General features: G+C 36.8%; 1 protein-coding gene across 7 annotated transcripts in view; it reads right to left on the bottom strand.

Annotated features, from left to right (window-relative positions):
• Nucleotides 1–13,911, bottom strand: part of ATP2C1 (ATPase secretory pathway Ca2+ transporting 1) — a 69,289-nt gene that overhangs the window by 14,870 nt on the left and 40,508 nt on the right. For all 7 annotated transcript variants that reach the window (XM_086742795.1, XM_086742796.1, XM_086742801.1 and 4 more), the window contains 13 exons: nt 13,717–13,752; nt 12,745–12,806; nt 12,273–12,381; nt 11,747–11,902; nt 11,032–11,100; nt 9,328–9,403; nt 8,741–8,807; nt 7,481–7,605; nt 6,033–6,130; nt 4,399–4,494; nt 4,207–4,296; nt 2,843–2,947; nt 1,058–1,214 (listed from right to left, as the gene is read on the bottom strand). In XM_086742795.1, coding sequence (XP_086598921.1) covers nt 1,058–1,214; nt 2,843–2,947; nt 4,207–4,296; nt 4,399–4,494; nt 6,033–6,130; nt 7,481–7,605; nt 8,741–8,807; nt 9,328–9,403; nt 11,032–11,100; nt 11,747–11,902; nt 12,273–12,381; nt 12,745–12,806; nt 13,717–13,752 — 1,246 coding nt within the window. The remainder of the gene's footprint in view (nt 1–1,057; nt 1,215–2,842; nt 2,948–4,206; nt 4,297–4,398; nt 4,495–6,032; nt 6,131–7,480; nt 7,606–8,740; nt 8,808–9,327; nt 9,404–11,031; nt 11,101–11,746; nt 11,903–12,272; nt 12,382–12,744; nt 12,807–13,716; nt 13,753–13,911) is intronic.

Genomic DNA, 13,911 nt, shown 5'->3' with positions numbered 1-13,911 from the left:
TACAACTCGCATTGTAAAAAAAAATTTTTCCTAATTTCCAATCTAAATCTACCCCCCTCTATTTTAAAACCATTACCTCTCGTCCTATTGCAACAGGCCCTACTGAACAGCCTTTCCCCATCTTTCCTGTAGGCCCCCTTGAGGTACTGGAAGACCGCTATCAGGTCTCCCCGGAGCCTCCTCTTCTCCAGGCTGAACAGCCCCAACTCTCTCAGCCTGTCCTCATAAGAGAGGTGCTCCAGCCCTCTGATCGTCTTCGTGGCCCTCCTCTGGGCCTTCTCCAACTGGTCCATGTCCTTCTTGTGCTGGGGGCTCCAGAACTGGACACAGTACTCCAGGTGGGGTCTCACCAGGGCAGAGTAGAGGGGCAGAATCACCTCCCTCGACCTGCTGGCCACGCTTCTCTTGATGCGGCCCAGGATGAGGTTGGCCTTCTGGGCCGCAAGGGCACATTGCCTGCTCATGTTAAGCTTCTCATCCACCAGCACTCCCAAGTCCTTCTCCTCAGGGCTGCTCTCAATCCATTCCCCGCCCAGCCTGTATTTGTGCCTGGGATTGCCATGACCCAGGTGCAGGACCTTGCACTTGGCCTGGTTGAACTTCATGAGGTTGGCACAGGCCCACCTCTCCAGCCTGTCAAGGTCCCTAATGGCATCTTGTGATCTGCAGTCAGCTGTGCTAGCCTAACTCCCAAAGGTGCCAGGACCCAAAGTAATAGAAAAATAAACACATTCACATTTTTAAAAACACACTAAAATCTATAATGAGATATGGAAGCTATTAGGTAGCAATGTACTGTTCAGTTATGGTCGCATGCAAGAGATGTCAGGAACCAGCAGAGCCTTTTCTCACCCTTTGCAATTTAATCATGTTATTATGCAGGCCTTAGGCAACAACACCTGTTTTCCACTCTTCCATTTTAAAAAAAAAACTAAACAACCCAATGGTACTGTTTGAACAAAAAATTCCTAGTGCTTAGGTTTTTTTTAGAAGCAGTGCCATCTTTAAAAAAAAAAAAAAAAAAAATTGTTATTTTGAGACACTGAAACAATCTTACCCCTAAGTCCTGCAGAGCCCATAGATGTCTTCTCTTGCTGATATTGCTCTCGCTGTTGCTGAACAAGAGGTAGGGTCTGCCCCTTACAGTTATATGATGTACAGTACCTAATAACTTGTTCATAAGCACCTTTCATAAAGCAAACTTCAGGTTTGTCCTAAAAGGAAAAAAATTATTGCATGCATGTGTGTATGTATATATAAATATACACATGCACACGTAAGAATGACATGTCTGTTCTTCTCTAAAGAGTCTTCAGAACATAAGGCAAATCAAAGTTACACTTCTAAACCTAAAAATCTGGTTTTTTGATTATTTCTATGCAGTGCATGTTCAAGAGCAGTAATGTCACAAAAGCCAAGCTAATAATCAATATCTCATTTCAGTAGACATCATACACACGAGACACTGCAGGTCACAGTTCACAGACTGTGAGGCCATGTAAAGGGCAGAAATGAAACCTGTACAGAACATTAGACCTGAAAGACATTTAGCTCATCATCTGACCCAGCTGCACAGGCCATTAAACATTACCTGCCACCCCCATACCATGCCTAACAACTCTAACACTATCCAGATAGCTATCTAGCCTTGATGATATCAAGGGACTGAGAACACACCATCTACCACGAGCACAACTCCAATGCTAAATCAACTGATCCTTTCCCTTCCCCCCCTCTTTTATTAGGAATTGCTGCCTCAGCCCCATTTCCAATCACTGATTCTCATCTTCTCTTCCCTGTTTGGCTAAAAAGCTCTATTTTCTCCCTGTGAAGGTATTTATGCACAGTAGCCAAGTACCTCAATCTTTCTGATAGGCTCAGCTGATACAGCTCTAAGTTTCTAATTCCACTGCATTTTCTCAGTTTTTAAATAATTCATGTTCCCTTTAAAACTGTAACCAATTTTTCAACAATCTTTTAAAAATGCTGCAACCAAAACACAGACACAGTAAATTCTTACATGGATGAAACTCATACAGCTATTCCTGCTCACTACTCTTTATACAGACAAGGATAATACAACCGTGTTATCCATATAGATAAAAGGAGTCAAACGCTTTGTTTCCAAAGCAAAGATTTTACTATGATACTCAAATACTGTTAGTAAGCCTTTTATTCGGTCAGAAGTACTAGGAAACTTTCCATAATCCAAGATGAGGTTTGTTTTTGCACATATTCTCTAGAAGGCTCCAGTTATCAGACTGGCAGTGACTATGTCAGTATTTGCGGGGGGAAAAGAAACACCCCACAAAACCAAAAAAACAACAGATTGGTCTGAATGAAATATGAAAAATACGAATATGGATATGCAGATAGGTATATGAAAGCACTACAAGATATATAGGTTTTCTGGTTTTGACCTGTATCTGTGTTTTTAAACAAAACAAATTTTACTATTGAACACCAATGCATCTTCTTGCTCTTGATTCATTATATAGCTATGTAACACTGAAATAGCAGAAGATTGGCAGAATTTCTTTAGATGTTTGAGCAGTGTGGAGAAAGAAGAAAAAACAGCTAGGTATACATTCAAAGTCTCAAATATCAAAATACTTAAAGTAATTTCCCAGTATGCCTTTTATGGAAAAAATTTCTTGTGATTCTTAATCTCCACTTCAGAGATCGAAACTAGAACTGTGTCTATTCTCAAACGGTATTATTCTGAGGACTGTGCACTACTACCAGCCTGCCATAACTTCTGATGTGAAAAATGAGAATATTAAACAAGGTAGATAACCATTCTACAGAGCCAGTGTACAGGGAAACAGTGATTGAAGTTTACCTGCTGCGTTCTGTGAACACATTTAACAGCCATCCATTTTTGTTCTGAGCTGAAGGGATATTCAGCCTTCCTTATGTAGTCTTCCTGGAGTCCATCTAAACCCATCTATATAAAACAGAAGTACTACCACAATGTCAGGACGTCTTTTTTTTTTTTCCAAACAATTATGTGATTTGTTGACTTGTTGAGATATCTTAGTTAACAATCACTACTTCATTTAAAAACATCTCTAAAGTTGCTTTTGAGCACACTACTCCAGTTTAAACAAGCTTCTGACAAAGTAGCAGAACTCAGAAGTTTCTTTCAGGCTTCAGCATAAGTCAGGCAATTTAACACTATATACTATCTTTGATCAAATACTTTATAGATTATGATCATCCAGAAACACAAGTCTTAAAATGGCTAGCAATGTAGCTCTTTTTTGACAAAACAGATGTCTAAAGTCCCAAGACTTTTTTTTTAATCTTAACATCTTCAATGTAATTTATCTGCTAGGAGAGCCTACAAAATTGTAACACAAGGCTGTGGCAAAGTCTGGAGAAGGCAAGTCACTGATTTTAAGTTTGAACGATCGAACCTGAAATAGCTTTTTTTTTTTTTAGTGGTCAGAATCACCCCAACATTTAACATGAAACTAACCATGAAGACTCCAGAAAAAAATGCATTTCACTCTGAATGCTGTTCTCTCTCCACTCCTGATGCAAACTCAGAGCCTTCCATGCTCTACCCAAGTCCAAGAGAAAGTGCTGATCAAAGGATACACAGCAGCAGCCTGCCATAAGCCATTCGCAGTACCTACAGAGCTTCACAACTCCTTCACTACTTCCCTTTCCAGCAACAGATGTTAAAAGACTCCTGTTCTTCTCAGTGTCTATGGGCTTTTGCCAAAATAACATCACTCTAGTCCTTTCCGGTCAAAGACTGGGGACTTAATGAGTCTCAGCAAGAAGACACATACACCAGAGTGTCCACAATTTAAACTACCTATGCCCCATGCTTAAAAGGCACTATAAATGCTGCAGTCACCAGTACATCAGTTATCAACTTCTTATTGCTTCTAGAGAGAACTGGGAAAGAGACAGCACAATCAATATTCAACAGGTAGATTAGCTTGCGGCAGGTAAAATGACAGTACTAGATGCAAAAAGATGAAGATAAAGATTTTACTTCAGTTCTAAATAGTTTTCTCTTATCTTTCAGAATGCCCAAAGACTTTCAACAGTTTAGAAAGACAGGAGATGAACACTTGCAACATAAACCTAGGACCTCCAAAAGAGAAGAAAATGTGAAAAAACCCCAACAAAACAAGATTTCTACACACTGTCCACCCATCAGGAATCCAAAAAGCACCATCAAGTACGCACCTTCATAGCAAGCGCGATTAAAGCCCCTTCTGTTGGCTTCCCCATTAACGTGTTGTTTCTAATCAAAGCATCATTGCACACACAACCAGCCTAAAAGATGAGGAAGAGGAGAAAATAAAACACAAACTAAATGCTATACGTAGCTCTTGTGCTACATCAATTAAAACTCATCTCTCTGTGCCAAGGTCTTACCTCAACAATTTTGCTAATTGATGGGTTGTTATAACCATGAATTACTTCACCATCAAGCATCACTTCTCCAAATCTGTTATAGCCTACTCCAGTAACCTGCAAGACAAACAGCCAAAGGCAGTATGCAATGTAATGTTCACCAGGTTTGTAAACTGTTTTCACTCAGCTTTTTACTATAAACTACAGAAAATCTTTAAAAAGCCATTCATGATAACTGATTTTACTCAGTGTGAATGGACTCTCCTACTCAGTTTCTAATGTAGCAGGTACTGGATTGAAGAGTAAAAATTGAGGGCAAGTACGTTCAATTAAATATATTAGAGACTTTTTTTTTTTTAAAGCAATTTTATTCTTTAGCATAAATAAATGTAGCATATGTTGTTTCCTTACAGTATCAGGCATGCTTTCTTTTTTTCTTCTTTCTTTTGCTTTCTAACTTTTTCCTCCTATTTGTCTTTATTCAGGTTAATAATGCATAGCCCCTGCAGGGGAATGGAAGTACAGAGCAGAGTCCTACTTTCATCCAGTAAGAAGGGGAGCAGGAGGAAAATCATAGTTGAACAGCCTCTCAACTGAGACCTCAGAGAGGTGTTAAGAACAGTAAAATCATATTTTCAGTGCACAAAAACCAGGCATCTCACTAGAATCCTGAAAAAGTGTTCATGTGTACAGCATTAACAGTGAACATATTTTACAGTAATTTCAAGTTATCTTTCCACTAGGAAAAAGGAGCTGATTTGACCCAGATGTAAACAAATTGTGCTAGTAGTAAAGAAAAAGGAATTACAGTATTCTTACAGAATTCCAAGAATACAAAAGTAAATGCCAGGATATATAAGCAAACATAGTTAACTTACTGGAAAGAATAAGAAAAAAAAGCCAGTATTTATGCTTACAAAAGTCTATGACAAGACCCTCTGTTAACTGTAATGTGGAAAAAAACCCCTGATTAAGAAGAGCGTGAGAATTTAAGAACTTGTTTAGAAATGCTCCCATGAAACCACAACCTAGTTCCACACCTTGCTGCTTTTCCATTCCTGCTGCCTTTGCTTCTCTTTTGTGTGCTTACTTCAGTCTTTCCAGCAACTCCCCAACCTCAACCACTGTTTCATGTCCTGCTCCTACTTCCAACCCCATCCATTATGACAAAGCAAGAATGGCAGTACATACTCAGTATGAAGGGCTGACACAATGAACTATCTTTTAGCCAAAAGCTTGATATCCCTATTTTAAATGTTTGTAACATGCAAATTTTATTTTTATGCATCTACAACAGCAAAATAGCCTCAACTTTCCGTACTGAAGAAAAACACAATCTCTCAAGTTGTCTTTGCACTGTACCACAGCATCTGCCTTTTATTGTAACCTAGAGCCGTCAAGAGATTTAAAACCTTAAAATACTATTAAAAAAAAATTTTCTGTAACCAGAAACAACTTGGATAACACACCTCAAAGGCTGCAATACTAAAGGAACTGAAGAACAGAAATAGTTGGAAGTCGAGGAACAGGAGTTTGGTGCAACAAATTTATGCTTTCTTAACTGATGCTTTACCTGCAGTATATTCAAGCACGTTTCAGCTGATACACAAAACAAATAAAAAGGAAAATTAAAATCTAGGAGTCTCACTACATACCTCAGCATGCTGCCCATCTGAAGTAAAAATATGAGTAACAGTCATTTCATTCTTTGTCAGAGTGCCAGTTTTATCTGAACAAATTACATTGCAACAACCTGAAATAACCAATTAATATTTATAAGAAAATGCTTGTTTAGAACAACACAAGTAACTAACAAGAACAAAAGTATTCAACACAAGCAAATTTCTAGAAACACTGCAGCCATCTGTGAAAAAAAATTAGATTTAACAAAGACAGTTGATGTTCAACAATTAATGAAGAGCTGTACAAGGCTCCTCGCAAGTTTGTCCAATAGATTTAAATAAAAATAAAAATAAAAAACCTGAATTCACAACTCACCTGAAATGCTTCCATTCACTACCTCTCCTTAATTTTATTTCACTATCTCAAACTACATTATTGAAATCTGAGTCACAGAACCATTTGGGTTGGAAGGGCCATTTAGTCCAATGCCCCTGCAAGGAGCAGGGACATCTCCAACCAGACCAGGTTGCTCAGAGCCCCGTCCAACCTGGCCTTGAATGATTCCAGGATAAATTGTGACTCCTGGTGAGGACAGCCAAGAGCCTGCTTTACAGCATTCTTCTTTGTCAAATAGTGCAACATCTATTTAACACTAGCCACAACACTTTCGTCACACAAGCGTGACCTACTACTAAACCTGCAAATTTTAATAAGATTGAAAAGATTACAGAAATGAGAAATTTGTATGTGTCTTTTTAACTCAGGAAAAAAAAGTACTTTGAAAGAATGTTGCAGTATCTTGACATTTCTGGACACAATAGCTGGAATTGCAAAAGCAACAGAAAACTTGCAACAGTAATGAAACTCTGCTAGAGGCACTGGAAAAAATACTTCCAATCTTCAAATGCAAAAAGAAAATCAAACGCAGCAGAATTATTTAACTTAGTATTTCTATGTCTTTTCCAGGTCCTGTGCTTTACATGTTTCATGACTGAAACTGCATACAGAATGTTCTTAAGTTTTAACATTTTTAAATTATTTTAAGTTTTAATATGAGCAGCATATCATCCTGAAGGTGCATTATGATTGCAAAGCATTTTCTAATATTCAAATCTGGATTTATTTCTAACTGTCAATATTATTCCTGAATTTACAACAACAACAAAAAAAACTGTTTAAAAAACATTTTATAAGTCTTAATTAACAAGGATATCTTACAGCAAACAAGTGTAAAGAGTACCCCATACACCCAATCACTCATGCAGTTTACCATATTGCTGGTGTGACATGTCCAAAAAATCATATACCTGAATTCTAACTCTCAGCAGAACACATTCAATTTAGAAATGTTTTAAAGATACCACCACATTACTAGCAAAATAAGAATACTTGCTTTATTTTTAGCCATTAGTCATCAATATTTGTGTTTATTTCCTAACATTTATATTAAAACACTATCTTTAGGTTAGTCTAGTCATACCTAAAGTTTCAACAATAGGCAGTTTTTTTACAATAGCCCGTTTCTTCACCATTCTCATCACACCAAGAGCCAGTGTCACTGTTACAACAATCGGGAGTCCTTCAGGGATTGCAGCTACAGCCAAACTGTAATGAAAGTAAATATACAAATCTTGTCTTAGAATGTCATATACGAATACACAGTAATGATGCACTTACACTTCAGAACATTGCTTCTTTAGCTATCTGTTCCAAGCTTAAAAGTGAAAGGAAGCAGTTGCCATTTGATTCTAGCTGTATACCATTCGTTATAAGATATACACTGAAGGCAGTAACAAAACGCAATAACTTAGACATTTCTACTCATTACTTATGCAAAAGTATGAAGAAAAGTTGGGAAGAGGGAGGGAGAAATCAATTGTACATCTGTTTTGCCTACACAAAAAGCTAATTCGTGCTGTGCAAAGCATCCCAGATTGTGAAGAACAAGTGTAGTCAGCACTAAACAGAACTGGGAAATGCCACCACTTCAGGTGATCACTGATCCACAGCTGTCAGTTCCAGATCATGATGTGGCAGCAAGCTAAATGCAGGAATGGCACAGAAGGTCATTTATCAACCAACCAATCTGGTAACAGTCTAAACAAGATCACCATAACTCATTACACAATGCTCAAAGACACAGTTCCCGGTGCTTCCCGCCCCCCCGCCCCGCCCCGTTTCCGCTCCCCAAAAGGGTAAATCTCAGAGTCTGATCCCACCATTCAAAGAATCACTTCTGCCTTACACACTATCCATGTGCAACTCAGCAACTTTTCTAAGAGTATGTCGTTAGATCATCTAAATTCAGCGTTATTCTCTGCAGACAACACCCTGGGATTAAGTTTCCATAATACGCTAGAAAATTAGCTAGTGAACTACATGACACAAGGCTTGTAGTAACTTAGTTTTGTTTGATGCCACTTATAAAATTACATTTACTTTATTTACTCAGTGACGGGAATTCAAACTGTACAACTCTATCATCTGTTTGCAGATGTTCCACAAGACACTCAGAAATTGCTGTAGAAATGCACAGTTTAAGAGATTGACAGGAACATACTGTATCATTAAAAATGAATATGAATTTGCTTTTTCACTGTACAAAGTATATTTTCATTTTGAATTACATATATGAACTTAAAAGTAGAGTCTGTGTGCAAGCATATTATAATATACAGCACTGTCTTTCAGATACTTGCTGTAATGCACGATCTACACTATTTAAAAACATAAATCTTACCTCACACCAATTGTGAACATATCAAGGATATGCTTTCCTTGCAACCAGCCAACCAGCATAATAACTCCTATAAAGAAAACAGTCATCAGGATAGATTAAAAAAAACACATGTACTGTAACCTCATGAAGGCAAGAAGAATTCAAATAGCCAGAATCAAGCTTATCATTGTGCTACATATAAAAATATATTATTCCTTTCACTGTCAAAGCATTATTCCATTAGTATGGCAAAGGTGAAGAAAGCTTCTGCCAGTCAAGTTGCCCAATCATACCAACAGCGAGGTATTCACATATGTACACCTTGCATCAGAATACAAGGCACATTGCAATTTAAAAGGAAGCATTTAGAGGACAAAAAGTAAGTCAGAAAAGTATGTTTGCAGTAAGAAGCAAGTAAATATCCTTATGATGAAAGTTATGTCACATCAGTAACTTTCAGATGACTAGTGGCATGGACTCAAAGTGACTAATAAAATGAGGAGCCAAAATATTTAGGAAAAAAGAGATCAAGCCTTCCATTTTCCCAAGCCTACACGTTAGTTTCAGTTACATAATAATTTGTAATTCTTTTACGTAAATTCTCTTACCTATTATGCCAAAGGAATACAAGGAAAGCTGTTTTCCCAAGAGATCCATGCTCTTCTGCAGAGGTGTCTTTGGAGCCTTGACGAATGGTAAACATGCAGCAGTTAACAAGCACAGGTTAAAAAGCATGAACTGTATCGCATACTATAGATGTGCAAATTTCAAGATGCTGTCAGTGAATAAGATGCAGTTATACTCTATGTTTCCATATGTTTACTTTGTGAAAATAGAATATGTTCCATTCATGTGTAGAATTCAGGAAGATTCAAGAACACTTCAATAAAACTAAAAATGTATTAGAAATATTCTATGGGAGCTTTGTTGCAATGTCTACAGCAAATGTAATACAAAAGGTCATACCAAAGATTTTATTTAAAAAAAAAAAAAAAAAATCATGCTGAATAAAACTATGGAAATATTTTGCCAATCTAGTGCCCTCCCCCCCAAAAAAAAAAGGAAACAGAAAGGAGGTAAAAAAATTTTCATTATGAAAACACAGAAAAGTGGATTTTTACATTGGATGCCAGTAACTAAGTTTTTTCATAGTAATACACGGTAAACTACAGTACAGAAAGCATGGCCAAAAAAAGGAAGAGAGCGTCATTGTAAAATCATCTCTGTTCAACAAGTTACGAAAAAAGTGTGTACACTGTGTATGAGGAAGCTGGTATCGAGTCTGACTCACTCTTGCCTTCAAAGTTTACTTTTAAAATGAGTTAACTGTAATAAAAAGATAAAAAATAACTCTACAATATTCTGATATTTCAGAATGCTGTTGGTGTAGGATGCTCACATAGGATTCTTTTTCTAGGTTTTTTTTCATTAATGATTACATCTTTTACAAAACAAACCTTATAATATTAATCAGACGATCATATTTTCGTCACATATGTATTAAAGTGGATTCCACTTTGGTGACTGGACAGCAGTGTCCCTTGAAAGGTGTAGTAAGGCACCACAGCTAATAACATGAGATCGGTGATGCACTGCTGGCTGACATTTAATGCCCTTAGTTGCTCCATTTTGGCAGATTTCAGAAATGTAAATATCTGGAAAACACGTGCTGTCTATACTATGCTTGATCATGTCCTGACAGCTGGAGACAGACTGTCTCCTTATGATCCCACATTGGTCAGGCAGCCAGAAAAGCAGCTAGAAGGCCCTAGATACACAAAGCACTCAAGAGTCAGAATTCCCATGTGCATCAGTGTACTGCAACAAAGCAAAATCACTGTGGGACTTTGGTATACAAGAGCCAAAGGGAGCTTATAAAAGGTTAAGGCAGAGATCACGAAGCAGCAGGAGACAGATACATAACCCCGAAGTACACTGCTAATCAAGGGAAAACATAGTCCTGTGCATGCAGCACACAAATCTGTCGTACAAATCCCTTTTGCACAAACGTAGTTCCGCTTGAAAAAAAAAAATACACTTCCACAAATTGCAATGAGATTTGTTCCACTGAACAGTTTCAGTATATTATTTTCACAGATAATATTTTCAGGTCAGCTACGAATGTTTTGTTGCATTGAATTCAGTTACTACTTTCATGTTCAAGAGCCAAGATTTGTCTCACTAGAGGAAAGAAAAACACTAAAAGTAATATAATTAAGTTAAACTAAGTTCCTGTGGAATAAATTCAAAGTTTTAATGAATGAAATACACACATACAAAACATACCTTTGCTTCTAAACATTCACTCTTACCTCTTCGGCCTGCATCATTTTGAAAACCTCACCAAATTCAGAGTTTTCTCCTGTTCCAATAACTATCCCCTAAAGAAAAAAAAAATTAAGCCAATACAAATCTGAAGTTTAATCTTCATGTTAGTGGTTGCTGACAACAGTTTTGACTCAAATAGTGGGTAAATGCCATTTAGCCTGCTATGATTTTGCTAGCTTTGTTTATAAAATTAATTCTTGGCACAAGCAGGAAATCTTTTTGCAAAAAACTACTTTGCCTCTGTGAAACAAACTGCTATCCTGTGCACTGCTGAAGTACTTAGTAACTACCAGTCATAAAACTCAAACAGGGTAACACCTATCTAACACTAGCCAAAATCGTATTTTCAGTTACAGATTTTCAAACACGTGAATGTAGTTCTAGAAGCAGAATACCACATCCTAGACGGAAGAGTTTCACATCCTCTGCTCCCTATAAATTTGAGCTCTCCTGGCCCTAGATTAGTTTTCTTTTTAAATCGGTGTCCAATGAGAAAAGCTCCGCAGTGTATCACAGTAAAGTATTCCATACTTCCAATAAAAATTCCTATTTCTATTCCATTTCTACTGTTTCAGAAAATTCAAAATATATGTAGTCATTAAAGTACATTTCTCAATTGATATGTGAACTTTAAAATAAGAATTACCTTCAAATAGTCGAGACATGGAAAACACCCTTTCCTATAAATAATGATTTTACCTTTGCTTTTCCACATCTGACCAGCGTTCCCATGAAAGCAATATTGCTCCTCGAGGTAAGGTCTCCATTGGTTGCTGCTGGCTGAGGAGCTGTAGATTTAGAGCAAGGAGCTGTCTCACCCGTGAGACTGGACTCATCAATAGAAAGGTCCACAGCCTTTGAAAACAAAATACATGGACTACGTAAGAATTATGACAATCTTTTGTAAGTAGTTAAAAGTTTCAATAAAAGTTTCCCAATTTTGACCATTACAAATACATCCAATTTATTAATATGGTAAGAAACAATGTCAATACCAACCATATTTTAAGGATCAACAAAAGCAACAAGCGCTTCTACTGATTATTGCAGCAATGCAACAAGCTCTCACTTAGGAACGGAATTATTCCGAAGTTTTTATCTAGATAGTTGTGAATTCCAAACAGTGACACTTACTACACTTCAGTATTCAGTAGCTATTTTCTCTTCCCCTCTGTCCCACAAAAAAAAAAAGTGACTAAATATTAAAGCAATATTAGGTATATACCTCAAATAACCGTAGATCAGCTGGGACTCTGTCTCCAACTGACAGGCAGACTGTATCACCTGGGACTAAATCTCTCGCAAGTGTATGTTCCACCCTTCCTTCTCGTACACTGTAGGTAAATATACAGAGAATATAAAAACATCTTTTATGGCCTTTTGTCAAATAAAAGCATTCACACTGTTAACAATGCATTGCAGTGTTACTGGTTTCAGCAAAATACTGTTTCTATTTCGCTGCTTGTTTCTTAGAAGTTACATATCAGTAACATCATTTGAAGCAATCAGAAAGGCAACAACGTGGAGTAATATTTAGGCCCATACAACAGTCTTTTAAATGAGCAAAAGCAAAGCACATTCTGTGTCAGCATAACAGCTTGGTATAAAGTTGGTAGGTTCAGTAAAACCTTTTTCTTATTTCAGATTGAATTTAGTATGACTTAATTTAGAACTGAAAAAAACAAACAATTCCATACCAATGGCATTCTGGAGGCACAAGTTTACTAAGCTCTTCAAGAGATTTTTCTGATCTGTACTCCTGCAGAAACATTTGGAAAAAAGAAAAAAAAAGCAGATAATATTTTTAAAACAGGCAAAAGTTAAACAGCAATAAGATATATCTATATGTACTGAAATTTATCTTATTAGTGAAATTCTATTAAAGTAATATTCCAAACAATCAGATAAGAGACGCCCTTCAACAGTTCTATATTAGATACTTTAAAAAGCAAATATGGTCCAAACACTGAAAAATGTACAGATTTAAGAATTTGCCTACATGCATTTCTTCTGAAAGAACAGTAGAGGTCCTTTGCATTTTCCTTCATCTTCAGTGCTCTGTAATACTTGCAGTAATGCTTCTAAACTCAGGGATCAGATACATTATTAAAATTCTACAGTTTAGCAAGTTAGTACCATTAGCCCTGCGAGAACTAAGGTATCATAACTCATCTCTAATTCAATAAACAGGTTACAGAATTAAGGTAAACAAAGATATAGAGCACAGACACAAAGCAATTTTGTTATAGGTACACACTGAGTAAAGCTGAGTACTAATAGAATGAAAATTTTGTTACGACTTAAAAAATTACTTAAAGATAACTACTATTTTTTGTAAAATGTCTGTACAAAATCGAAGCCAGAGCTGCATTTTCAATCTATTTTATATGAAGTTAATTATTTAAAAGTACTTCAACACTACTGTGAGTGCTTCTTTACAAGTACTCTTTTACAGCTGAGTATAATACTCATATAGACACATAAATGTCAATGTAGTTAAAGGAAGACAAACCACACACTTTAGAAAAGGCAAAAGACACGGATGAAAGCACAGAGCTCTTTATTCAACCACTGACAGCACAATGCATCAAGACAACTACTTTGGTCTTACAAACAGAAGAGTTTACATAAAAGCAATAATAATCTTATTTGGACAACAGTTGTCTTACCTGAACGAAGGCAACTGTAACAACAATGAGTATTGCCTGCAAGAAAACAAGAGCAAGTAAGATAAAACAATTCCAAATGGCCAGGAAAGTAAGTGATGGTATTTGGTTTTGCTCAGCCACAGTTATTACTACGTATAACAATATGATTTAGAAATCAACTTTCTCATGCTCAAAATCACCCAGTGTCCCCTGGGT

The sequence above is a fragment of the Chlamydotis macqueenii genome, chromosome 2 (genome assembly GCF_036417535.1).
Source record: "Chlamydotis macqueenii isolate bChlMac1 chromosome 2, bChlMac1.mat, whole genome shotgun sequence".
Classification (NCBI taxonomy): Eukaryota; Metazoa; Chordata; class Aves; order Otidiformes; family Otididae; genus Chlamydotis; species Chlamydotis macqueenii.
Note: the sequence above shows the minus strand (reverse complement) of the source record. Positions and strands in the feature narration are given on the sequence as shown.